Source organism: Aspergillus ochraceoroseus (assembly GCF_002846915.1).
Source record: "Aspergillus ochraceoroseus IBT 24754 chromosome Unknown P175scaffold_5, whole genome shotgun sequence".
NCBI lineage: Eukaryota > Fungi > Ascomycota > Eurotiomycetes > Eurotiales > Aspergillaceae > Aspergillus > Aspergillus ochraceoroseus.
Window position 1 is genome coordinate 1,020,780 of NW_024468480.1, and position 25,952 is coordinate 1,046,731.

General features: G+C 49.4%; 7 protein-coding genes across 7 annotated transcripts; 5 read left to right on the forward strand and 2 right to left on the reverse strand.

Moving 5' to 3' along the window:
• Positions 1-380: 380 nt before the first annotated feature.
• On the reverse strand, positions 381-4,320 carry P175DRAFT_0439109 (GTPase-activating protein LRG1; the record flags this gene model as incomplete). The annotated part of the gene is made up of 6 exons (XM_040893943.1): positions 381-839; positions 914-1,200; positions 1,256-2,335; positions 2,400-3,050; positions 3,112-3,814; positions 3,871-4,320. 6 exons carry the CDS (start codon positions 4,318-4,320, stop codon positions 381-383), a joined length of 3,630 nt encoding a protein of 1,209 aa, XP_040751399.1.
• Positions 4,321-5,733: 1,413 nt separating this feature from the next.
• Positions 5,734-8,352, forward strand: P175DRAFT_0524292 (ubiquitin-conjugating enzyme E2). Its single transcript, XM_040899360.1, has 9 exons — positions 5,734-6,204; positions 6,287-6,320; positions 6,372-6,523; positions 6,576-6,597; positions 6,654-6,750; positions 6,812-6,823; positions 6,887-7,055; positions 7,106-7,977; positions 8,032-8,352. Exons 1-9 carry the CDS (start codon positions 6,172-6,174, stop codon positions 8,045-8,047), a joined length of 1,407 nt encoding a protein of 468 aa, XP_040751400.1. The 5' UTR covers positions 5,734-6,171; the 3' UTR covers positions 8,048-8,352.
• A 300-nt stretch (positions 8,353-8,652) lies between these two features.
• On the forward strand, positions 8,653-10,253 carry P175DRAFT_0460284 (C-3 sterol dehydrogenase/C-4 decarboxylase). The gene is made up of 2 exons (XM_040894721.1): positions 8,653-9,330; positions 9,394-10,253. Exons 1-2 carry the CDS (start codon positions 8,755-8,757, stop codon positions 10,054-10,056), a joined length of 1,239 nt encoding a protein of 412 aa, XP_040751401.1. The 5' UTR covers positions 8,653-8,754; the 3' UTR covers positions 10,057-10,253.
• Positions 10,254-12,610: 2,357 nt separating this feature from the next.
• On the forward strand, positions 12,611-18,831 carry P175DRAFT_0439992 (protein kinase RIM15; the record flags this gene model as incomplete). The annotated part of the gene is made up of 2 exons (XM_040894000.1): positions 12,611-13,186; positions 13,249-18,831. The coding sequence occupies 2 exons, from the start codon at positions 12,611-12,613 to the stop codon at positions 18,829-18,831; spliced, it is 6,159 nt and encodes a 2,052-aa protein (XP_040751402.1).
• Positions 18,832-19,536: 705 nt separating this feature from the next.
• On the forward strand, positions 19,537-20,075 carry P175DRAFT_0263292 (uncharacterized protein). The gene has a single exon (XM_040892729.1). It carries the CDS (start codon positions 19,657-19,659, stop codon positions 19,978-19,980), a length of 324 nt encoding a protein of 107 aa, XP_040751403.1. The 5' UTR covers positions 19,537-19,656; the 3' UTR covers positions 19,981-20,075.
• Positions 20,076-20,169: 94 nt separating this feature from the next.
• On the reverse strand, positions 20,170-23,006 carry P175DRAFT_0439770 (Mechanosensitive ion channel family; the record flags this gene model as incomplete). Its single annotated transcript, XM_040893981.1, has 2 exons — positions 20,170-22,335; positions 22,398-23,006. 2 exons carry the CDS (start codon positions 23,004-23,006, stop codon positions 20,170-20,172), a joined length of 2,775 nt encoding a protein of 924 aa, XP_040751404.1.
• A 779-nt stretch (positions 23,007-23,785) lies between these two features.
• Positions 23,786-25,808, forward strand: P175DRAFT_0502165 (tubulin alpha chain). The gene is made up of 7 exons (XM_040897319.1): positions 23,786-23,808; positions 23,969-24,027; positions 24,106-24,259; positions 24,316-24,403; positions 24,461-24,532; positions 24,607-25,110; positions 25,171-25,808. The coding sequence occupies exons 1-7, from the start codon at positions 23,797-23,799 to the stop codon at positions 25,635-25,637; spliced, it is 1,356 nt and encodes a 451-aa protein (XP_040751405.1). The 5' UTR covers positions 23,786-23,796; the 3' UTR covers positions 25,638-25,808.
• The last annotated feature ends 144 nt before the right edge of the window (positions 25,809-25,952 follow it).

Sequence of the window (25,952 nt, forward strand, 5' to 3'; positions counted from 1 at the left end):
GACCTGAAAGAAGGGAACACGAGGCCATAAACCAGATGGTGAAAAAAAGATAAGCTAAACTGAACCTCGAGGCCTAATGCAATGCACTTTTAAAAGATGAAATAAACAGAGAAGATGAAAGGTTCCATCCCCTGAAGTAGTAGGAAGCCACGTCTGCGAGCGAGGTGACGGAATTGGTCTTCAACAAGAGATGAAAATTCCCATCCAACCTGTGGCTAGGGAGGAAAAAAAAAAAAAAAAAAGGCCGAATGGGTATTAATACTCAGCAGTACTTGGTTTGAATCCCAAACAATGAAAACGGTAAAATTTCAGCATACGCCCCAGAGTTGTGCAAAAACGAAAATGTAGGTGCCCGTTAACAGAAAGATACAGAACGAAGATTAGCTTGCAACTCCCATCGGTCCCGCGGGAGGGCGGGCTCTGCAGGGCAGTTTCTGGGGCTGTTCGTTAGACTGAATCGAATTTTGTTGGCTGCCGGTACTTGTGCTGCGCTCGCGGTAGTCATTCATCGCGCCAGGAGTGAGCTCGACACCACTCGAGGGAGCGATGCTATTAGAGGGTGCGGGTGCCTGACCGCTAGGCCCCGGGACATGGCGGACCGAGCTCTGCATCTGTGACACGTCTTGTGAGGGCTCTCCTTCGATGCGAGCAGATGTAGGAAGATTATTTCCGCGATTAGCGTTCGTAATGGTAAATGTTTCACCGCCATTGCTTGGTTTTTGCGAGAAGCTCCCTCTTGCGATATCGCCGTATTTTCTCAAAATCTCTTTCGTCGTGACTTCCGAGTTCTCCTTGAAGAAACTGTTGTCGGTAAGGACTGATTGAAGATCTTCAGGGATCTGTGGTGATTGATTAACAATATGATACATTGATAAAAAAAGAAAAGGGGGAAGAAGTTCGGGTTTCAACATACCTCACACATGGTATCGTTGTAGGTAATGAGTGCGTTGATGGCCTCGATTGCGAGGAAGCTCTCGTCTACAGTGCTGTTTTTGGTATTAGGGTATAGAATGTTAGGTGACATGACGGTTGCCAGGTTGTGGATATCCATCTTGCTTCCAGACTCTTCATCCACGTGGGAGAAGGAAGAGGTCCAGTTGAGAAAAGCGAAGAGCACTTCCATGGTATCGCGATGGGGCTTGGGAAGAAGACAGCATGTGAGGTGAAGGACACGCTTCTGTTTTTCCAGATCAGGGATTTCTATCATGACATGTCAGTTGTTAGGCTGAATGGATTGTGAGAATCCCAGACTTACTTTGAGAAGCAACAAACAAGCGATGGAGTTTGAATGTCAGGAGAGGGTCAGGCATTTCGCGGAGAAACTTCTTCAGGAGAGCAGCTATTTGAACAGGGTTCTCCTTCGTCAGATCCACCTGCTCATACTTATTGTCGATCAACTCTGACAGCTCCTTCAGGCGTCTTATGTTGCCATTTTTCCGGAAAACGCCCTCTACAGACATGTCCATCTGGCGCATTGCCGAAACAGCGTCATCAACCAAGGTGGGAATGCGAAGAGCACCAGGACCGATACCGTGAGTCGACTCCGTGCCTTCCTTTTCAACGAGGAAATCCAGGCTAACGCCGAAGATGCCCTTCTTCTTCCCGCCCTTCTTAGCATCTTTGTTGAAAGCACGCCCAAATATATTCCAGATCGTTGGTTTCCGTGATTCAATCAGTGAAAGAAGCTCCTCCAACGTGAAAGCGCCGTCCAATAAGGGCTCCATGGACAAAACTGCAACATGTCTGACAATGAAATATTCGAGCGCAGAGAGCTCTGAGAAGTATTTCTTGGTTCTTCCCGATGGCTCCATGAAAGCTGCGTCTATGCCAGCGCCCGAGAGGTCACGTTGATGTCCACGGTTATACTTGGGTAGAGGTTCAGTTGTACCGACAAGCCTGGTACCGGCATGCTTGTAAGCATTCGGACGCTGCTCTTTGGCTTGCTCTGCGGCAACTATTCTTGGAATATCATCCAATGTTAACGCATCCTGATTACCAAATGTCAACTCTGTCACCGTTTCTCCATTGGCATCCTTTTCTTCAACGATTTGGAAACCAGGACCCCTGGACTCTGAGCCTTCGCCACCAGATGACCCAGGCCGAACACTTCGCCCTTCTGGTCCATCAATGATCCTTGATGCCCTGGCTTTTTTGTAGGTGGTTGAAAGGGTACGTTCGTTGCGAATGGACCGTAGGCGTCGCATTTCACCCACAGTCTGTTCAAGAGAAGACCCGTCGGTACCGTCCTTCTTGGACCTGGTTGCAGAACGACGTAATTCGCCTCCTGGTGGAGCCTGGTTACCTCCAGGGCCCTGTGACTTCATGGCCGGGTCATCTATCCAAATCAGTCAGCTTTCGTGCCCAAATAGAATACCATTGTCGGGTTCCAAAAGACTTACCGGGCGAGAATAGAGTTCCTCCAGCTCTAAGAACAGCCAAAAGTCGTGCAAGAGCAACCTTCAGCAGGAAAACAAACTGTTGAAGCTTTGATACATGCGTGAATCCTTTTTGGGTTTCGTGTACCATACCCCTATGAGCGACACAGTTGACACAGAACGGCTGCTTGTCTTTTGGACTCCACAAAGCATCCTGGGGGGCAGGTGTCAAATCTGTCTGGCATGACGCGCAGATTAAATGTGGAGGTTTTATATGCCATCTACTGTCACCCAACATGGCACACTCATCATCAATTGGCTCTTTGCATGCTGCACAGCAATCGGAAAGCTGATCTGCCAAAATTTCAACACCAACCATCAGATCTGCAGGCGTCTCCTCTTCTTCTTGGGGTCGCAGAGATTCCAGGTCTTCAAGACGATCTAAGAAGTGATGGAGACCCTGAGGAGTTTGCTGTTCCCTCTCCAGTTTCAAAGCCCCTTGGAGTCCAATGCGAATGAGAAGCTTGAGGTAATGAGCGAGACCAGTCACTAAAGACAATAGCTCTTGAGTTACACCAAGCTTCCGAACGCCCGTTTCCTGTGTTTTAGAGAGCAGCGCAAAGAAAGCGACAATCTTTTTGCAGAGTAGTTTGGCTTCGCGACCGAAAGCAAGATCTGGACCAAGGCATTAGCCGATTGTTGAATTGCTGCCAATGACGATGGGTAAAGAGCTCACCTTTCATGCCCTGGGTTTTAATATATCCTGCGAGGTTATCGATGGCGGAGAAGAGTATTTCAACATGCCCAATGAATCTTTTTGCGACAAGGACTCCGTCTAGATAAGCGCCATTGCTAACATGGAGGAGCATGTCCGAGATACAAGCCGCAGAGGACTCTTCGAAAGTAGATAGAGTACTCCAGATCCTATAGACCTTCTCCTCCATAATATCCTCTTCCTCCCGTATTTTGTTACGTTCTTCATCGGTAGCATCCGGCTCCACCTGAGGATATTCCAATGGCTGGCCGGTTGAAGCGAGACGGACGTTCCAGAACTTATGGATCATGTAGCATTCTGGGTGCCAGTGCTGATTCTGGCCATTGCGGAAGATTTCCACAAATTGTTTCAAGATCGCCGTGTGGCAGCCGTGGCATCGTTGGGCAAATTGTGTCGAGTAATGGAAATGACAGTACACCTTGCCCTCGTGCTCATAGTAAGAGTCTTGTGCGCCGAACACGGTGGGACACACTGAGCAGGTAAAGTGTTCAATGTGATACTTGCGATCTAAGGCAGTAATGTAAGAACCACGCAAGGCACCACCACAATCATGGCATAGGAGTTCCAATCTCCGGAAATAATCGGTCTCGCACAGTGGATATTGTCCGCTTCCATCCTCTGCGTCAACCGGGAAGAACTTAGACGCGACAATTTGGCCGCAGTCCTATCAATGCTGTTAGCAGATGAGGGAAATATAGCCAGAGTCGAAGAATAGCTTACTTCACATTTGAAACACTCCAGGTGATAGGTTGCGAGTAAAGCCCGCACAAATTGGCCGGTTAAAGGCTCACCACATTTCTTGCAAATCCTCGAGGAGCTACCGGGGGACTTGGTTGGTTGTCGGCCGTTCGGTCGGGTTCTGTCTACAGGAGTCGACGTTTCCCAATAACCAGTTCGATCCTGGGGTGTTGTTGGATCTGTATCTAGTCGTCGACCCATACGACCATCAGGGTTCTGGGTGCCTTCGAGGCCAGCATTTGCAGGGCCATTCCAACCGCCCGTCCTGGTGCGGGGAGAGTCAAAAGGAACGATGCTATCGGCTGGCGATGTAGGTGTTTGTGACTGAAAGCTGCCGCCGGCACCACCGTAGCCGCTCGTATTCAGGGAGGGACGGGCAGCCCCGTTGCCCGGCACGAGGCTGTCCGGGAATGGAACGTCGCCGGGAGGCATGTCCTTTAAAGAACTATGCCTTGGTGCACTCAATCCAATGTTTCTCCTTCACGAATTGAGCAGAGGTTGCTTCGAGGTATTTTCTTTGTAGTGGGGTATTTCAGGGTCGGGCAGGTGAGCTCGAGGTCGGTAGGTAGGGTTACCGCCAAGGTCAGGTAGGATCGACACTCGAGCACAAGCAATCAAAAGTATTATTGGAGACTATGAATTGCAAGTCGTCGAGACTAGTAATTCAAGCGGTCATGCGGCCTGTGAAAGGGTAGAGCTAGGTTAGAAAGCGTTCTATGTTCTTCGCGCGGGGTTGGTAAGAAGGTATGTTTAGGGTCGTTTCAGTTGCAACTCACCTCACGCCATGGAGGTGAAACTTGCGGGGAAATTTAGAGAATGGGAAGCGCGTGGCCCGTAAAGACTGACGGTCTACCTACTTGGGTGGTAAAAGTGCGTGGAGAAAAGGGTGTACAAGAAGGTAGGCGCCCGTGGGAAGGGAATCGGACTGAAAGGGTTGGAGCTCAAAGCGAGACCAACAAGCGGAGGACGCTGGCCAAGATAACCACCATTCCTAATCCCTTTCAACAGACGGCGTCTATCCACAGCCCAAAGCTAGAGACACATGGACGAAAGCAGGGAGACAAAGAGTAACATGCGGATCGAGGACAGATGGTAAGAGAACAGATAGGAAAGAAGCCAAACAGAGGCAGAAGTGGTATGTTTGGGGCAGTGCGAGTGCTATTGTCAGTTGTTGCTCTGCCCCCCTATGCTTCATGTTGGGTGGTTGCCCGCTAGGGACCATCACGTGGAGTTCTCACCGCTTGTCACACCGCCTGAAGAGAAGGGGCATATGTTTGTGTTTATGTCAGAGGAAATTGTTCCTGATTGTGGAATTCTGCCATTGGAATTTGGAATATCTTCAGGGGATTCCAATATGAAGCTCAAGTGAATACTAGAAATCGACTTGGGAAGAGGGAAAAAAGTCCTTTGGTTGAAGTGTAGGTAAAGGCGAGGATTGACGACTACAGACCACGTGACATTGCGGGTCATCCATTTGGCCTTAGGCACCTAATAAGTCGTGTTCGTACTTCCAATTTATGATTTATTGTGGAGCTTCGAGGACCAATTTCCTGGAGTCAACTTGGCTTAGGGGGAAATTTGTATTTAACACTGTGAACTCGACTTCTTTCTTAGGTAGATGCTTCCAGTTGAAATAATCAGACTCATTTTGAGAGCTTGTTTCCATTAAATTTCCATCGCAAGGGCGAATAAGCTCCGTACACTTTGTCTTACATCGAGTATGTACCGTAGAAAAGATACAACGCGATGGCGGGGAAGTGCCCACCACCCCATGATGATATAATATGAGAGAGAGAGAGAGATTCCATCCCCGTATCCAGGTACTATATAGCATTACCCCGATAGAATACACCTATATGTTCTGAGAAAGTTCCATTCTATCATTATTTGTTCTACAACAGAGTACTAACCCAGGTATGTACATAGGTAGGTGTGCTGTCCCGGCTGGGTGCTGTATGTATGCATCAGCTTGTTTGCATCTCACCTGCGGTGGCCATCACCATACCATCATTCTTTGACAGCCTGAAATTTGTATCATCTCTCACATTTCTATCTCAAAAACACCATTTTCAAACCCTCACATATCATCCCTCTCGTTTAAGATCAAACTTTTCTCTCCCCTCTCTCTCTCCTAAATTGACTTCCCGGCCCAGCCGTCGATCACCTGTCTGCACAACACTTCCTGTTTAAGGGCCAGTATTTGCAGCTCCAGCTTGGTAAACCCCAACTGTCGCATCCGCCTGAAGCTAGCCAAGGGGTTCTGCCTGGCAATTTGTGGTCAGAATGTCTGATCAGGCAATACTCCGCATCACAAGAGTACTGACTGTCATTTCCTACCTCCTGCTGCGCTTCCCCGCCTTACGTCGCTATTATGCTGACAAAAATGCTCCTTCCTCAGGAAATCAAACAGATACAACAGAGTGCAGATGTTTGTAAGTCTTTCGAAGACAATAACTAAACACCAAGATAATCCCAGTTTATAGTCTTGGACACCGGGATGAACATTCCGCTTATGGACTCTTTACTAATCCCTATGCTAGCTATCGCTGTGAGCTATGAGGACTCTGATATTAGGAATGTTCGCGCTGTTATTCTGGGGCCTCCAGAGACCCCCTATCAGTTTGGTTTTTTCGAGGTTGGACTTTCATAATCTTAGCAAATCAGAATACTGACACTGATTGACGTAGTTTCACATTAAGTTTCCAAAAGGTAAGGAAGACATTCTCCGTTGGAAGTAGCCTCGGAGCTCATATTCGGCCGCCTAGATTACCCTGCGAGCCCTCCTACGGTGCGCGCAGCAACTACTAACGGCGGGACAACTCGTTTCAACCCTAATATCTACGCTGGAGGCAAGGTCTGCTTGTGAGTTTGCTCAATGTCCCTTTTCCCTCTGCAAATAGGCTGACGAAGCCGGCAAATCAAGGTCAATTCTAGGGTAAAGAGAGATTAGTTCGAACGTCTTTTTTGCCAGTGAGCTCTAGCTGATAGACGCGTATAGCACTTGGACCGGTGAGAGTGGAGAGCAGTGGTCCTCTGCACAAGGGCTAGAGTCTGTTTTGCTTTCTATTCAAAGTTTGATGTCGTCGAACCCCTACGAAAATGAGCCCGGATATGAGCATGCGAAATCAGATTCAGATCGGGAAAACATGGTGGCTTACACGGAAAAGGTGAGATTTTGTCGGTGACTATGCAAAGCGCATGGCTTACGTTGCCTAAGATACGACACGAAACGCTTCGTCTTGCGGTTATTGAACCACTGGAAACATCCTTGGATATATTGCCGGATGGCTCTACAAAGTCTCCAGGCGTAAAGATATCTGAGGAGGACAGTGAATCTTGGTCGGATGACGAGATTATCGGCTATGAAAATCCGTTTACCGATCTTCGCAAGCGGCGCTTCTTATGGTATTACGAGTCTTACATGCGCCTTATTGACAGAGAGGAGCGATATGGACCTACGTCGCGTAACCGTAAGTTTCAGAAGATGCCTTTCGAAAGTGCTGGCAATACTATGGAAGGTCATTTTGACTACATTGCATTGCGACAGCGGTTGATTCGTATTAAAGAAAGAATCATGGAAGAAACAGAAGGGTGGCATGCACAAGGACTGCAGGCTCAAAAGGAGGAGCTTGGCATCGCAGTAAACTTGCAGCGTCAGTACGAACAGATCGTCGAAGATCTTAAGCACCAGAAGAATTACACGATTGATTTGAATATTGTCGACGGAAACCCTTTCGTATGGATTGTCACATACTTTGGGCGGCCCACTACGCCGCTAGACGGCGGGATTTTCAAGATGAAAATACACCTGAGCCCACGATTTCCGGAAGAGCAGCCTCGAGTGTTCATGGAGACGTCTATTTTTCATATTCGCGTGTCTAAAGAAAAAGTCCTATGCTATCTCCCGAAACGAACGGAGGAAATGCGCTATCACATTGAGGCGATCATTGCGTCTTTGGAGGAGGAATCGCCGCCGTATGACCCACGGGCTACCATCAACCCGGACGCATCCAAGTTGTTCTGGGGTTCTCCTGAAGAACGTAAACAATACAGGCGGACACTTAGAAGGGATGTTGAGAAATCTATCGAGTGAGTCCTTGAACTTCTGAGGAAAAAGCTGCTGCTAATATGTTGCCCAACTAGAGATACATTTGAGTAAGATACTTGAGGGTGTTTAACAATCAGCATTGGAGATCTTAGCACTCACATTCTTACCCCCATGAAGCTCATGAAAGACTGGATTTGAATGAATGTCTTCCCCTTCACATTAAAAAAAAACCCATGACTCCCCGACTCTTCCCATTCCTGGACACCCCTGGAACATGATTAACGATACTACTATGAAGCGCCTTACCCACCATAGTACTGATGATTAGTTATTGAGAGGGCATGAGAGCTCCATAAATGTTCTAACTTTGACGAAATCTTGCGTTGTCATACATCGCATAATGAACCTACATTTCCTATCAGAATTGTGTCTGTAGAAAGGAATTATGTTCCAGCTGTTGTAAAATACCTACCTATGGTCTTCTATGAGCCATTACTATTATCTGCATGCTTTCAGAGGACATTGCCTCGAGCTGTTTGCAAGAGGTACGCTTTGATGGCGTGTGATTGGCAGGACGATATAAATACACACGTGATACAACCTGTCTTAGTAACCCATCACGTGTTGATATCGAGCGGATGGTGGCCCAAGCTTGGCCCCAGAAGATATTCGTAGCGGAGTAGATCCCCGAAATTAATTGACAGATTTCAAACCCCCCCCCCCCTTTTACTTACGACTTAGATACGGGTCGCTCTCATCCACTCATTTTATCGTCCATACCCTGTACATACATTGATATAGGCTGGGCCACCACTACGATGTCTACAAAAAGACCCACTGTCGAATTGGGCACTGTCCTGGTTGTCGGAGGCTGTGGATTCCTCGGCTGGCACATTGTTGATCAATTGCTTAACTTTCCCTCCGAAACCGATCCCAGCGTTATCCTTCCAAAGCCTCAGGGAGACCGTCGATTTGAATATCCCAAGCTAAGCGGCAGGTACCCACGGTATATTGCTAAGGTTGCGGTGGTGGACTTGCGGACGACCCACAACCGATTGCCAGGTGCGGACTACTATGACGGAGATATCACTTCGGTAGAGTCGATGCTCTCTGTCTTTTCCAAGGTCAAGCCCGATGTAGTTATCCACACTGCGACTCCAAACGTTCTGGAGGGCAATAAGCCTCTGTTGTACAAGGTCAATGTCGAGGGAACCAAGACGCTGCTGGAGGTGGCCGGTGGTGCTCAAGGCGAGTGGGGTGGCAAGTGCAAGGCGTTTGTGTACACGAGCTCTGCCTCTGTGGTGCACGATACTCAGAGCGACTTGATCAATGTCACTGAGGATTGGCCATATATTAGAGGGAAGCTGCAACTGGAGTACTACTCCGAGACCAAGGTATGTTTTGGCTGCGACTCGTGCTTCTTCCGTGTTGATATTAACGATAATAATGTTTCCAAGGCCGATGCGGAAGAGCAAGTCTTGAAGTATAACCGAACCTCTCCCTCCTCGATGTTGACGTGCGCCCTCCGCCCGGCCGGCATTTACGGCGAAAAGGATACCTCATTTTCATTCAAGGTCTTGGAACATGCGGCCAAGGCTTCCCCGACCGTGCTCCGAATGCAACTAGGCGAGAACAACAATCTGTTTGACTTCACCTATGTCGGAAACGTTGCATACGCCCACATGCTTGCTGCGTATCGCTTGCTCGCCAGCCAAGAACGGTACGAGTCCGGCCAAGCCGAGCCTCTGGACAACGAGCGCGTCGACGGGGAGGCCTTCAATGTTACCAATGACTCACCGGTCTATTTCTGGGATATGACACACGCCGCCTGGGCACTAGCAGACAAGGTAGTCGAACCGCACCAAGTGTGGGAGCTTCCCGAGAGCGTCCTTGGCCCAATTGGCGGCGCCGTGGAAACCATGATGGGTCTGTTCGGCAAACAGCCACGTCTGAACAGGCGGATGGTCCGCTACTCGTGCATGACACGTTACTACTCGGCTGAGAAGGCTAAGCTCCGACTCGGCTATTATCCTGTTGTTCCCGTTGACGAGGGACTCGCCCGTGCGGTTGGATTTGTGGTTGAACGCCAGCGACAGGAGGGTGCGAAGAAGGGGCAGTGATGGACGAGAGAACTCTAGTATATTTTTATACCTATTTAATGTACGATATGTGATTTGCGTCGTTTCGCTGGAGTTCTATTACATGGATACCTAATTGAATGCCACGGGAAGCAGAATCCCTTGTGGACTTGGACTACTGCATATACATATTATATATATATATATATATATTGTATCAGCTATTGAACAAACTTCGCCCACCTGTACAGGCTGCAGGCGTACTTATCCCCCAATCATTGGAAGGCTGCTATGACGGGTTAGGTACCTTTGACTGGGGCCCCTGCCGCTTGATAAACGGATGTATTGGAAGATGTTGAATATTTACCTATATTGAAGCCGGTTAAAATGAATCGAACCGCTCTATCGCTTTTTACTACGTTCTCTACCTCGGTAAGTAAGTATCTTCCATCTCGAATCTATCCTACCTGGCGAAAACTAATGCCATTTGTGTTCAAATAGACTTAGCCAAAGGTCCCTAAGGGTCTCTAAGAAGCTTTCAGGCACGTTAGAGATATCATCCTCACTGAAAACACGTCAAGAGCACAAGTGAGGTTTAATGGCTTCTAGTACTATAGCTCGTCATTGTGTATATCCAACTGAGAACCGAGATCTTTCTATGTTGGCGACAAACACCATAGAATCTGGGGAAATATAGATCCCTCCAGTTGAATTCTTCATTCCTGAAATCTAATATTCTTGAACTTAATATGAGGAATCCCGACGAAAAGCGAAAGTTAATGGGTAACAGTCGTAAACTCGTCTCTGGATGAGAATCCAGGGCGTCTTAGCCTAGTACTCCGTATAGGCAATTCAAGGAGTAGTCGACCTACTTGGAATCTGGATGCAGGAATGATCGCTGAGCACCGCGTTCTGATAGATCTAGTAGGATGTATGTATGAATCATGGGTCTGGCAGTAAGGAGGAGGAGGAGGAGGAGGAGTGTTCCCAAAAAAGATAAACTAGATCACTGACTGACTGATTGGGCGATCTTCTCCCCACCTTTTTAGTTTTGCTGGTGTACCCCGCAGTCCAACGTTTAGTTCGTTCGTTCTTATTATTTCTGAGGTGGTTAGTTATTAATTGACACAGGATATAACTAAGGGATGATGACATAACCAGGAAATCCAAGTCAAGTGGACAACCTCCCCTTGGGTTAGGGATGCACACTTCCACGGGACAACTAAGCAGCTGATACAAGTTCCCCAAAGTGGCGTTTGGATGCATGAAGGGGTGCATCTAGGCTACCTACGAAGAGGAGGGGAACGAAGAGCGAACGAACGAGAGAGATGGAATGAAAGAGAAGGCAGAACAAGAAAAGGTCTTTCGGTATACTTCTAGAAAATGAAATCGAAAGCCTACCAGTCGTTTAATTCTGAAAATGGAAGGGAATGGTAGCTGTTAAAGGGATTCCAGTGGCGCTGGGTGGTAACATGGAAATGCACGGATCGGATGATATAGAAACAAAAGTACCCCCGAGGGTACTCCATATTTTTAGCTATAGTAAAGACAGAAATTATTGTACTCCGTAGTTACTCCCTAATAATGTTGAGGATGTTCGGTCCAGCACAAAGTAGACATGATCATCATCACCATGCATTATCCCAGTTAATCCGAGGTCAACACCACCAACTTCCTTTTATGTATGGAGTACCTCTCATAATATTGGCTGTGAATAGTTCATTATTATACTTGTACAGAGATATAATAGAAACCAGAAACCAAGATCCTCCCACGTGATCCCCCCCAGTGTTGGCCGTTTTTCCCGCTTCTGGTGTCATTTTGGCTATGATTCGCTGCTGCTTCGGCCGCTCTTCATCATTAATACCGTTACCATACCAAAACACTCCTGTCCCCCAGCAAAGCCTCCCTGTTCGCTGTGCTTTCCACAATGGTACATCCTGCCGTACCAACTGCGTACGAGCTTCTCCTCTCTAGGGACTCTTGCATTGCATTCCCTCACTTTCTAACTACTCACCAACTAACTACAACTCACTCTCTTCTTTTTTTTTTTCTCCCTGTCCTTCTGCCAAATCCACTTTTTGTTCTTTTTTTTTTCTCTTCCTCGATTATCCTCTTGAGCTCTTGTCTCTCTCAACTTCGCGTTGACCGTCGCGCCATTCCAAACCCCCCCCCCGCATAGCCGCTCTCTCTCTCTTTCCCTCAAGTTTCGACATCCTACTTCTTACGTGATCACTCATTATACCTTTTTTTTTCCCTTTCTTGTTTATTTCCTTTCCCTATTCATCAGGAGCAAACTTCTTTTATCTGTTCTTTTTCTTTTATTGATATAATCGAGGCCAGGGCTTCCCTTCGCGGCTGGGTTGTTATTACCAATTCCCCTACAGCCCCCCCCCCCGCGATCTAGCCATGGCCCGTTGATGCTACGAATGAATCCATAGCCAACAACCAAGGGCACCCGCTCTGCCCAGCAGACGGTCCTGCTCGGTCCCGATCGTATCCGTGATTCTTTCCTCGACCCCTTTTCCTACTCCGTCATCGACTCGTTCTCCAGCGGAGGGACTTTGCATTCCCTCCGCGAGATTGTCTCGCCAGCATGGCCGGCAATGACACAGAAAATGCACGGTTCCTCACCCCTCCGGCCGTGACTGCTTTACGGCAGGAGGCTCGGAGCATCGACCCGAAATTCTCTCCTTTAACGCGTGCCTTGAGCGATGATGATATGCGGGAAGAACGTGAGGACTTGAGAGAAGCCGCGGAACAGACCCTGAATGTCATTGTCGACTTGGATCTAGAAGGTCGTGTCAAATGGGTTAGTCCGTCGTGGAAACAGGTTGTGGGAACGCCGTCGGAGTCGATAGAAGGACGAATGATCTCCGAGGTCTTGGTGGACAATCAGAATGCCTTTCACGACGCGATAGAATCTCTCAAAGAGGATGACTCGCGAAGCCGTTTCATTCGTGTCGCGGTCCAGATGGGCCCTGACTCGGTCTTGAAATTCTCCCCAGAACCACGGCCGATGAAGCGGGAAGTGACTGGCACTGTTGGAACGGAGGGTGTGGAGGATCACGAGGAACCCTTGGACACGGTGGAGGAGCACAGCCACGACATTCTTACCCTGGAAGGGCAAGGAATCATGGTTTTTGACCGTACTGCGGATGGAGTTGGACATGTATGCTTTGCGTCTCGATCATCTTAACTCTTCCAGGGAGGCTAACTTGACTTGCACCGCAGACGATGTGGATGTTGCGACCATTCGCGGAGCCACGGGAAGTTACCATTGACCTTCCACATTTGCTCGTGGAATCTTTAGGTGTTGGTGCGGAGGTTTTGGCGAACTATTTAACAGTGCTAGCAGAGGCCGCTGCGAACGAACCCGACCCTTCTAAACACCCTGCCCCGAAACCCGTGCTGTGTCGCATCTGCGAACGTGAGATCACCCCATGGTGGTTCGAAAAGCACTCCGATCTTTGCCTCCAGGAACATCAAGCCGAAATGGACCTCCAGATCGCCCAAGAGAATCTTAATGAACACCGCCATGCGATTGTCAAGGTGTTGGATGCCCTGGAGGCGAGACAAGGTCGGCCTGTGACTCTCCGGGATGGCAATTCTTCAGCGCCACCACAGCCCGAATACAAAGGTCTCCCTATTGGACCATCTCCTGTCGCTTCAACAACGTCATCGGGGTCGGCATCTACTAGCAGCTCGGCACCTGGTACACCACCTAGGTCAAGGGATCAGTCTGTTTCGGGAACGGGTCACTCACGCGCCCGATCCTTCGCAGTCCGGCGGCCCCTGGCTCGAGTGGTCGAGTTGATTCTCGACCTTTGCGACACAGCCTTGGAGATTAATATGCCGGTAATCAGAGAAGCCCGTGGCGAAAACGGAGACGATTTCCGAACTATGTCTCCCCAATCGGAATCACGCATTTCTCAGGTGCTGCAGTGGCAATCACCCAGCTCGAACACCTTGGAACAGGAGCAGGGCCTTGCCGCTCTGTGTGCGGATACGGAGCAGGTCGCCCGAGCAAAGGTGGATGCGGTTGTTCGTCATCGCAAAATCGTGGAATACGCCGAGAGAATTCGTATTGAATATACTGTGCTTGTGGAAGATTGTATTTCAGCTGCTCTTAGAAAGGCTGAGCGTATTGCGGCAGGTCAATTAAGCGATTCAAGTTCCTCGGAGGACGATCCATTAGAGCCATTACCCGAAGACCTTGCCTTCACTAGCACCGATCCCGCTGCGTCGATTCCCGCGTCTATTGGAAGTCAAGTTTCTGTGCCGTCCCCATCAGTTTCTGCGTTGACTATGTCAATGCGCAACTCTCCAGAACGTTTCCAATATTTGGAAGGGAAACCCTCATCTATTGCTGTATCTACGGGATCGAGTAGCCCCATGGAATGTCCGACCCCTCGCTCGCATAAGAGTGCTGCCGGGTTGCTGGGAACCTCTCAACCATCTCGACGGGGCCTTTCCTTGCTCGACTTCGATGCGGGCGAGCAGAGTGATAGCAGCATTCTCTCCTCTACCCTTCCCGGAACCCTGCGAACCGACTCGCCTTCATCTGATCGAAGCATAGATCGCAAACGCAGAAGCCTGGTGCTTCCAGGACTGGCCAGTTCCCCTCGACGACAACATTCACCCGCCCGAGTGTCCGGTCCCCATTCCCCTTTGCGTATGCCGAAACCACGTCTTTCTACTGGAGCCGAAAGTCTGCCATCGCCTATTGTATCGCCGTCAACTAATGCGGGGGAATTGTCCCTTCATCATTATCGTCACCACCGTCGCCAATCGTCAGCAGCGTCTTCCGACGTTCCTCGTCCACCTGTCTCCCCCCATCTGACTACCGCGAGTCAGCCTCAGCCACGACCAGTGCCCCCCTCTATCAAAGATTTTGAAATCATCAAGCCGATCAGCAAAGGCGCCTTTGGCAGTGTCTATTTATCCAAGAAAAAGACAACAGGGGAGTACTTTGCAATCAAGGTTCTGAAAAAGGCCGATATGGTTGCTAAAAATCAGGTGACCAATGTCAAGGCTGAGCGGGCGATTATGATGTGGCAAGGGGAGAGTGACTTCGTTGCTAAACTTTACTGGACATTTTCTAGTAAAGACTATCTTTATCTAGTAATGGAGTACTTGAATGGAGGGGACTGCGCCTCTCTGGTTAAAATTCTTGGTGGGCTCCCTGAGGATTGGGCCAAAAAGTACATTGCTGAAGTCGTTCTTGGTGTCGAACATCTTCATAGCAGAGGCATTGTTCATCGTGATCTCAAGCCGGATAACCTTCTCATTGACCAGACAGGTCATCTTAAACTGACTGACTTTGGGCTGTCCCGTATGGGTCTGGTTGGGCGTCAGAAACGTGTGCTGAAGAGCATGAATGAACAGGGAGTTGATATTCTAAAGCAGGGCTCATTCCCTCGGGCCACCTCAATCGCCTCGTCTCGATCGGCCTCGTTTGATTTCCAGGGGAGCGGATCGCCAGGATCCACCCCTCTGATTACTCCCGATCCTGGTGGTAGCATGCCTCAGCCCTCCTACTTTAGTCTGAATCAAAATGGACTTGGCAGACAAACATCTCGACGAGCATCTGGATATCGGAGCGACAGTGGTGGGAGTGAAAACTTGAACGCAATTTTCCGAAGCTTGTCCCTCAATGATCAAGGAGAAGCGTCTAGTGCTTTTCCTGTTCTGTCATCCGAAAGCGTGCACGAAGAAGAAGAAGAAGGTCAGAGTGAGGCGGGAGAATCTCCTTATCTGCATCCACTCCAACCAACGATCAGCAACCAAGTATTAATAGGGACACCACCCCAGCAGTCCATGATGCCACCCTTGATGGCACTTTTCGACCCCGACGATCACAACAGACGCTTTGTAGGCACCCCGGATTACCTCGCCCCAGAAACGATTAACGGTGTTGGCCAGGATGAGATGGGCGATTGGTGGTCATTGGGTTGCATCATGTTCGAGTTCCTTTTTGGCTATCCTCCGTTCAACGCGGCAACGCCAGATGAAGTTTTCGAAAATATACTTCATCGAAAAATCAACTGGCCGGAAGACCTCGAAGAGTTGGCCTCCCCCGAAGCCATAGATTTGATCAACAAGCTTATGACTATTGACCCACGCGAGCGGATTGGGGCTAATGCCGATGAGAATTTCCCCAACGGAGGAGCTGAAATTCGGAACCACCGTTGGTTTTCCGATATCAACTGGGATACTCTGCTGGAGGATAAGGCTCAATTTGTGCCGAATCTGGAAAATCCCGAGGATACCGAATATTTTGATGCCCGCGGAGCGACGCTCCAGGCTTTTACTGAAGAGCTTGAGGATGAAAGCTCCCCTCAACCTCCACTTACGAGTGGCACGTATGACCGACCGCATGACGCACTGTTCAAGGTCCGCTCACAGGTTAACTCCATGAAGCGGCCATTAATGCCTCTCCACATTCCTCCTCATGTCCGCGAGTCACGCAGCAGGAGGTTGAGTGAACCTTCCTTGGCGGACGACTTTGGAAACTTCGCTTTCAAGAACCTTCCTATGCTCGAAAAGGCAAACAAGGATGTTATCCAAAAACTCCGACAGGAAGCAATGCAAGCACAGCAGCGCCAGTTCGCGACCACAGGGCCTCAGCAACAACCACCGACTCAGGGCCCCACTCCGCCGTCATCCGGCCCTTCACTCGAAGGCAGTCCATTACCAATGCCGCTGCAGCGGACCATGTCCCAAACGAAGGGCAGCAACCGTCCTTCGTCACCTTCTAGTCTGAGTCAAGCGAACTCGTCCCCTAGTCGTCCATCGCAGCCTTCATCTCCACTCCTCGTTCAGTTCAGCACTGGAAATAATCATGAGCGTAGAAAGACGTCCGGATCATCCTCAACCAACTCTCACCAATCCAGTGGATCTTTTGCACCCGCCTCTGCAGATCAGAGTCGCATGGCGAGCATCAAATTCAATTCTGCAGCATCATCTCCGATCAAGACTGGCCGGGTGGCTACACACTCTCCTGATAAAGCGGTCCCAGGTCAACAACGTCAGGGGAGCGCCCCAGCAACAAGGGCTCGGTCACAAACGATTGGATCCCAGGATGGAGATTTGTCTTCATCTCTCGCAAAAGAATCGTACGTGGCTGGCCATTATAAGCGGAGGAGTCAGTTATTTGATGTCTCGCCTTCCTCATCCGACAATGAGGACCCTCGCACGAAGGCTTTGCTCAAAGTGCAACGTCGCCGACAGAGCTCGAGGCGTCTATCCCAGATTAATCTCAACGAGGGCCCATTTTTCCGGCCACTCGACATCCTCATCTGCGAAGACCATCCGATTTCGCGGTTAGTCATGGAGCGCCTGTTTGAAAAGCTTCGTTGCCGCACCATCACGGCTACGAATGGCGCAGAAGCAGTGCGCTATGCGCTTAGTGAGGTCCAATTCGATATCATTATGACGGAGTTCAAACTCCCCCAGGTCAATGGAGCGGATGTTGCCCGCATGGTCCGGGAAACACGCAGTGCCAATCGACACACGCCGATAATTGCAGTCACTGGGTATCTCAAAGATCTTCCGGAGACTCATTACTTTGACGGGCTCATTGAAAAGCCTCCAACGCTGACCAAATTCACTGAAGCACTGTGCAAGTTTTGCCAGTGGAAACCCCCACCAAAGGACTATAGTCCTGCACTTCCATCGGTAATTGCGTCTGTCTTACGCCATCCCCCCCCTCCTACTCAGTCTGAGCACAGCCCAAGCTCCACAATTTCGTCCGGTTTCGCTCCTGTTCCCTCTTCAGGTCGGGGGTCTAGTCGTGAGGATTCGGTTGGCAGCAGCTATTTCGGTGACTTGGATTCGATCAAGGTAGAGGAAATTCCTGTCATTGTGAGCCGCCAAACGGATGATTGGGGCCAGAACCAAGGGGGATTAGGCATATCTGAAGACTCAGCCACTCCACAAGAAACCGCCGATCAGAATCGCAAGGGTCAAAATACAGTGCCCTTCCCGAGTTTACTTCATACTACGTCGGCTCCCGCCGCCCTCAGCCCTTCAGGCATGCTCACCCCGCGAAAGCAGCGGTCTAGTGAAGCAATCCGGGCTAAGAGGGAATCTATGGAACGAAACCGCTACGAATGTGCAGAGTCTGGTGATGATGAAGATGAGGAGCTTGGGAACCTACAGCCGAGAGTGCACAGCCCTCGGAATAGACCGCATCGACCTGGCTCCAAGCTAGGTATTGAAATGATGCGAACCAATAGCCGAGGTAGCGTGGTCAGTACTGGGGAAGAAGCTCTGAGGAAAGAAAAGGAGACCCAAGACCGGGGCAGAAGTGGAGGTTCTGATGACTACAGTGATCTTGGCGAAGATTCGATTCGATCCCCAAGAATGTCTTTGGACAGTAAGTTCGAAGAACTTAACATACCCGAGGAGGTCATCGTGCCGTCGATTGAGGAAGAAGACTTCAGCCCGAAACAACCATCGCCTCTGGCACCCGACTCACGACCGAGTATTTTGACCGCCTATTCCAAACCAGCATTTGCCCGATATGATACGGAAATATTCAGAAAGGCAGACACGCCGGTGAGCACTGGGTCCTCAAAGAGGGGCCAAATTACTCCCCCCATTGTATTCTCGAGAGAAGTTCCGCAGAGCGCCAACCAGGTGTATTCAAATACGCCATCTCTCAGGTTCTTGAATAGTAGCGGGGAATCGAGATTGGCTGATGAGTCTAGTATATTAGACTCATCCGCCGATTCTGAGACCACTCCTCGGCCCATGAATACACCTTCACCCTACTTGGATTTTGATAATACGCCTCGTCCAGCAGGCAGGTAGTTTCAAAAGATCGAACGTGTTATGTTGCTGTCTTTTTCATATACTACAGACAGTCAGTTGGGATATTCATTCGATTTGTGCGCTTCTACTTTCCATGACTGATTCCAAGTTTGCTTCGAAAAATTTATGCATTATGTTTATCTCAAGACCCTCTCGTCTTATTTTTTTAACGACTTGATTTGATTTTTTTTTTTCCCCCCCTCTGTCCTACTACTCCCCTAACCTCTTGTCAAAATAGCTACTCTTCTCTCTCTCTTTTTTTTTTTTCCATTTTACCTATTGATGTGGCTTGTCTTGTTAAGGTTGAGCGGGTGTTTGGCGTGATATCTACTCAACCAGGCTGTTCGAGTTATAACTTGCATTTCAATCCTTTACTTTTTTTCCTTTTTTATACTCTTATCACTTTTTTCATTTACCAGTTCGGATTTCTACTTTAAGAGACTCACCCTTCTTCTTCTCTGCCTCCTTTCCTTTGTGTTTATTCTATCATCCACTTACCTCTTACTTGGCTTCGCTTTAAGACTGTGTATGTACGAGATACAATTATAGGATGTGCCAACAAGCAAAGCCGTGAGAAACAGACGCAGAAACAGAACCGGATTTAGTTTTCCGAACTTGAATGTAATTCAAGTTGTTGTAGGCGTAGTCTACGTATGTATATATATGTATACATATATATAAAATGTGGTGTCTGGTTCAAGTAGTGGCCAGGCAAGTTTCCAAATATCCTACTGGTATAATAAAACTCAGCAGCGATAACAAGGGATGTAATGTAAACCACCCCTGTCAATTTAATTGGTAGATGTCTGTCTCGTTCTATGGAAGATGAGTGTGCATACAAAGGCATTAATTAAATCACAAGAACACAAGAAGTCAAAAAGAACAAATCAGACAGACAATTCAGGGCCATTCTTCTATGTACTATGTATATATATATATATATATATACCCAAGATGAGATTCAATTTGCTTTTAGATGGATGGGTTGGTCAGTGTGCTAAAGAACGAGCACGCGCGCTAGGGTGGCAGAGGATATATAATAAGATGTTCATGTTCCGCCAGATAGAGAAGGGTTCGTTTGCGGCGCAGGGAAGTAATCAAGAAGCCGCCTTTTGGTATGTTGATGTGGAACGTAGTATCGAGGCGTGAGATTAAAAGGGTCGGAATATATATATATATATGTGTGTATATGTGTATGTGTATATGTGTATGTGTACAATGTAATGAAGGGAAAGAATATATATATATATATATATGTGTGTGTGTGTGTGTGTGTGTATGTGGGTGGGAGAGAGAGGACATGGGGATAGATTTTATGGCGCGTATGGCGGAGATCGGTTATTCTTTCTTTTCACCCGGGGATGTCGGTGAGACGGAACGGATAGGGGGTGCTGCTGGACTTGATGTCGAGCCCTGGTCGAACCGTCCCTGCTCCATTAAGTCTTCGTGGCGGTGGGTGCTGTTGGTGCGATGGCGGAAGAATCGGTTGCGATGGATTGAGGAGGAGAGGCTGTGGCCCCCCTGGGACTCGGTGGAGCGACGGCCCTCGCTGGCACCGGGTGGTGGGACGCTGAGGTTGGAACGGCGTCGGGAAGAATCAAGGCTCTCGCGCTCGGCCTCCTCTTCCTGAATCCGTCGCTCGGCGATCACATTTCGCACCATGGTTTCGGCACGGGGGCTGCGGGCTTCAAATACATCGCCCATAATATCGTCGGCGGAGAAATCGCGCATCCCGAGGGAGAAGTCGACGTGTTTTCGGGAAAGCACCGAATCGCCACGGGCACGCGCGGTCGCGGTATTCATGCCCTTGCGCAGGATGGACGGATGGCGAGTTCCAAGATGTTCGGGGTGGGGGTGGGGGTGGTGCTCGTCGACAATCGGGGTGCCTGTCTGAGGATCCCCGTCGTGGCCCGACGATGCAGACTGTGGGTGATATGGTGGGGGGTAGCCCGAAAGGTGGAAGGGAATGTCGACACTGGCGCCCTGGAGGTTCATGCGAGGGCCCTCGATACCGATCTCTTGTAAAGCCATCATGAGCATACAGATGAATTTGTTGCGGCGTTGAAGACGCAGCCCCTCGTTCTGCCAGTTGGACTTGTAGAAGAAGACAATATTGAGAGTCACGGAGAAGTTTTCCGTGACTGCGCGCAGTTCGGTGAGGATATTCGACTGAAATTCGCGGCGTTCACTGCGGACAAACTCGACCAGGCGTTGGCGAAGCGCATCCATCTGTTCGAGAGTGGTGCCGTATTTGATGACGATGGGAACGGCCTCTGCGAGTGCCCCGGATCGCCGCTGGTTGAGGACGAATAAGGTATTCAGATAGCTGTTGGGGGCCTGGACAATGTGGCCTTGCATCTTCTTGAACTCGGTATAGAGGAGCGAAATCTGTTTGACATAATAGTCATCGCCCCGACCGGCATCACCCGAGTTACCATAGATCGTCACCCGGTCGCCCACATCGAATGGATGCTTGACGAAGACGAAGATGACAGACTGGAGGAATTCCTGGGCAGTGGCCGAGAACAACCAAGACAAGGCAAGGATACTAGACCCGGCAGAGGTAAGAACACCGGCCGCCGAGGTCGAGATTAAGGTTAGGAAGACAATGATGGTGATAATGGCGACGAAGAACTCAAAGACGTTGCCAAGACGAGAGACCACGGAATCCAGGTCCTTCAAAGACGCAGTAATGGCCTTGCGTTCCCGACCAATTTCCACACAGACCGCTTCCAGTTCCTCCATGGAGATATCCCCGTTCATATCCTTGTCAAACATGGTGAAGGCGGCGTCGGCCTCTTCGTTGTCGTCAAAGGCCTCCTTCAGGTCGCCAGAGAAAATCGTGTCGAACCCGTCGCGCACAAAGGTTCGGTAGAGTCGACGGGCCAAAACCTGACAACCCGAGGTAGTCCTGAGAAGGGTCAAAACGACTTGATGTGGGTGGTTACTATTGTTGATCTTCCGGCCGGTGAAGTCGGCGGCCACGACACCAGCCACATCGCCCACCTTGTTCAGTGCGCCCTTTGCCACCCGCTGGGCCTTTCCGGCGTAGTGCAAGGGAGTCTTGGTGCCGCTGGCCCTCTTGTGATTCTTTTCTTCAAAGGCATCGTCCGTTTCGGTGATTTTGGAGCGCGAAAAGCCGTACAACTTGGTCAAACTGCCGATCTGGAACTTGTTGATTTCGATGCGGTCGGAGTAGGTACGGCGGTGGAAGCTCATGGCGATCAATTGGGTGATGAATTTTTCGATCAGGTTCAAAATGGTCCAGACGAAGACTGAAATGATCAGCTTGTTGATTGTTCTCTCCCAGCCACGAGTGGCGCTGTTGCCGTCCACATGGTGATTCTTCATGGTAGGCAGAAAGGAGATCTCGATACCCAACCACCAGAAGAACAAGGTAGCCGGTAGTTCCAGTTGCCTTGCGACGTCACGCCACTTCTTGGAGTTGTTGGTGAAGATACTGGAAATCAATCCAATGGGGGTGGGGAGGCATTTCGCCACGATCTGTTACGATGGATTTAGTTTTGATATGCACTTGATTGACAGACGCTGTGGGGGGAACATACTCTACCAGCCCACAGAGTCAACCAGACAATCTCCAGCCAGACCGAGAACCAGAGTAATTTAACACCGCCCACACTGGCATCGGGAAAGGCCAATGCACCGACAAGGAGGGGGATCAGCAGGAGCAGGACGAGTGGCACAATGTAAGTGAAATAACGAACAATAAAGCTTGATTCGTGCAGTTTCTTGATAAATCTCGCAACACTGGTGGTGGGATTTTCCGGAGGGTTATAAACGGCGGCCTTTTCATATAGAGGGTTGGTTGCCTCGTCGAACTCGTCAATATCATGAGCTCGTCGAGTCCGAGAGTTCGACAACGAGTGACTCTCGCTGCGACTCTCCTTTTCGTCATCGTGAGTGGAGCGGGAGGCCACACGCTCTGCTTCCAGCACAATTAGATCATCCTCGAGTCGCATCGCTTTCTCCCGAGTGGCGGAGGGAGAACGCGCAGGATATTTCCCGAGGTCCTCATAGGAGGTATCGACGCGGAGAAAGGACTGATTTTCATTCGGAATACGGGAGCTGTCGGGCACGTAGGTATCTTCATCGGATGTGGTTTCCTTTGGGTGCTCGTATGTTGGGGCGGGGAAGTCGTTGACTGGGGTGGACATGGTGGCACGGGGCCAGATCTGAAGATATAAAGTATATATATATATATAAAGTATAGAAAAGGGAAGTGAGTATGGAGAGAAAGGGGAAAGAGAGAGAGAGAGAGAGAGAGAGAGAGAGGGAGAGGAAGAGATGGGAATATATGAATAGATAGGAGAAAGAGAGATCGCCGATCGAATGCGAAAAGTGACGAGTTGGTGGAGACAGAAAAGACCGAGTGAAGTCAAAGTTGCTTGTTACCTAGGTAGTTTTACCTGGGTAGATGATGAGATATCATTCAGAGAAAAAAGAAAAAGATACTTGAGATCTAATTCTCTATATCAAGTATACTTTAGAGTAAATCCTTGATCTATTCTCTTGATCTATTCTCTTGAATTCTCTTCATATCACAAGTCGTACTCTGAGTCTGTATTCAAAGGTAACCAGCGGGCCAGTTCCAAGACATCTCCATCCACTATAATCTTTCGGAATTCCACTTCAAAGCCAATCAAAACTAGCAAGAAACGCCACTTCAGGATCCTAAAGGTAAATCTATAATCAGGATTTTCTGGCTTTAGAGGTACGTGTCGCGGAGTGGGCCTCATTGGGGCCTGAGGCTAGTGCCAGGACGAACCCTTTTTCCGGCTGCAGTACTTTGTATCTTCTTCTTCTTCTTCTTCTTCTTCTTCTTCCACCACCCGTTCTTCATCTCTTCTTCTTCTCCTCTTCCTTTTCCATCTCTTATTTCACTTCCTTCCTTCCCTTCTGAATTGTCTTCATTAGACAGTCGGACCCTTCCCATCCAGCTTCAAAATGAGAGGCGAGGTATGATCGTCCTGTGCTTTATTTACCTTTCTGTATCCCCCGCACTACCTACCCCCCCCCCCCCCCTCTCTGAACATCAAACCTCCAGAGCACCTGGACTTCTCCTACCGGTCGTATCAATCATATCCCCATTCTAACATCTTCTGCCATCGCATTTTAGATTTGTCACATCCACATCGGCCAGGCTGGTACCCAGTTGGGTAACAGTGCTTGGGAGCTGTGAGTTCTTCACCGCTTCTTGTCCCCGATATCGTCCCACCACAACACCATCCTGATCAAGCTTGCATTTTTACCTAGGTATCTTCTGGAGCATGGTCTTACCCCAGAGGGCCGTGTTGATCCGGAAAAGGGCGAGGACGTCAACCAGGGCGGTTCCTTCGAGACGTTCTTCACGGAGACCGGTAATGGCAAATATGTTCCCCGCTCTATCTTCGTCGATCTCGACCCATCCGTACGAACCCCAAGCCGACGTGCACCATCGTTCTTGTTTTGCTGATCATCCTACAGCCCATTGATGAGATCCGTACCGGAACTTACCGTCAGCTCTTCCATCCGGAGATGCTGATCAGCGGAAAAGAGGATGCCGCCAACAACTGTATGCACTACGTCGTTTCTTTCGTCCGATCAGGGAGACTGAACTAACACCTGGTAGACGCTCGTGGCCATTACACCATCGGAAAGGAGCTGGTTGACCATGCTGTGGACCGTATTCGTCGTGTTGTCGGTAAGTTTTTTTTTCAATCCCATAATAAAATCCAATCCAGTCAAAACAACACCCCTCTAATTCCTTCCTCCTAGACAACTGCAACTCTCTCCAGGGCTTCCTCGTCTTCCACTCGTTCGGTGGTGGTACCGGCTCTGGTTTCGGTGCCCTTCTGCTGGAGCGTCTGTCCACCGACTACGGCAAGAAGTCTAAGCTCGAGTTCTCGGTCTACCCCTCTCCCCGTGTGTCGACCGCCGTGGTCGAGCCCTATAACGCCGTTCTGTCCACTCACAGCACCATCGAAAACTCTGATTGTACCTTCCTAGTCGATAACGAGGCCGTTTACGATATTTGCCGTCGCAACCTGGATATCCCCCGCCCCGGCTACGAGCACCTGAACCGCCTGATTGCTCAGGTGGTCAGCTCCATCACTTCCAGTCTTCGCTTCGACGGTGCCTTGAACGTCGATCTGAACGAGTTCCAGACCAACTTGGTGCCCTTCCCGCGTATCCACTACCCTCTCATCTCGTACGCTCCCGTGGTTTCGAGCAACCGTAGCTCGCACGAAAGCTTCAAGGTCCAAGACCTCACCTTCCAGTGTATGTTTCCCTCCAATTCTCACCTAACTTCCTTGCAGTCCCTGACCCATTATTATGTAGGCTTTGAGCCCAACAACCAAATGGTGGTTTGCGATCCTCGCAACGGCAAGTACATGGCTGTTGCCCTACTGTACCGTGGTGATGTTGTTCCCCGTGACTGCACCCAGGCCATCGCCTCGCTCAAGGCCAAGGCTTCCTTCAACCTGGTCGAATGGTGCCCGACAGGATTCAAGCTCGGAATCAACTACCAAAAGCCCGTCCGCGTCCCCGACAGCGAGCTGGCCCCCGTGGACCGCTCCGTCAGCATGCTTTCCAACACCACTGCCATTGCCGAAGCCTGGAGCCGTCTCGATCACAAGTTCGATCTCATGTACTCCAAGCGTGCTTTCGTGCACTGGTACGTGGGCGAGGGTATGGAGGAAGGTGAGTTCTCGGAAGCCCGTGAGGACTTGGCTGCTCTGGAGAAGGACTATGAGGAGGTTGCCAGCGACGGCCTGGAGGCGGACATTGAAGAGGGCGAATACTAATTGGTCACTCTGTGTGTGTGTGTGTGTGTGTGTTGGTTGGTTCGATTCTGGGTATGCCTGATCTGATGTCTCCTCTGTCTTTTGTGTCCTGCCTCTTTGTCAAAATTAAATGTATCTCATTCTTCTGCTGTTATGCGACAACCCCTCTCTTTTTTTTTTTTCTTTCCTTTTCTTTTTTTTTTTTTGTGGACTTGTAGCGTTCTTTGATATCCTGTCCTTAATTTTCCGATCGCATTCGGTAGATTTCCGAAACTAAACCATGGATATAATATCCCCATACTCTATAAAATCAGAAAAGGGAATTTAATAGTAGAT

Bases quoted from the DNA above. Each gene is read 5' to 3' on its own strand.
- P175DRAFT_0524292 (XM_040899360.1), top strand. From the start codon at position 6,172: ATGTCTGATCAGGCAATACTCCGCATCACAAGA. The intron at 6,321-6,371 runs GTAAGTCTTTCG...CCCAGTTTATAG, and splicing joins ACAACAGAGTGCAGATGTTT to TCTTGGACACCGGGATGAAC. The intron at 6,524-6,575 runs GTTGGACTTTCA...TGATTGACGTAG, and splicing joins ATCAGTTTGGTTTTTTCGAG to TTTCACATTAAGTTTCCAAA.
- P175DRAFT_0460284 (XM_040894721.1), top strand. From the start codon at position 8,755: ATGTCTACAAAAAGACCCACTGTCGAATTGGGCACTGTCCTGGTTGTC. The intron at 9,331-9,393 runs GTATGTTTTGGC...AATGTTTCCAAG, and splicing joins AGTACTACTCCGAGACCAAG to GCCGATGCGGAAGAGCAAGT.
- P175DRAFT_0263292 (XM_040892729.1), top strand. From the start codon at position 19,657: ATGAGTGTGCATACAAAGGCATTAATTAAATCACAAGAACACAAGAAG.
- P175DRAFT_0502165 (XM_040897319.1), top strand. The intron at 24,028-24,105 runs GTGAGTTCTTCA...ATTTTTACCTAG, and splicing joins GGTAACAGTGCTTGGGAGCT to GTATCTTCTGGAGCATGGTC. The intron at 24,260-24,315 runs GTACGAACCCCA...ATCATCCTACAG, and splicing joins TCGTCGATCTCGACCCATCC to CCCATTGATGAGATCCGTAC.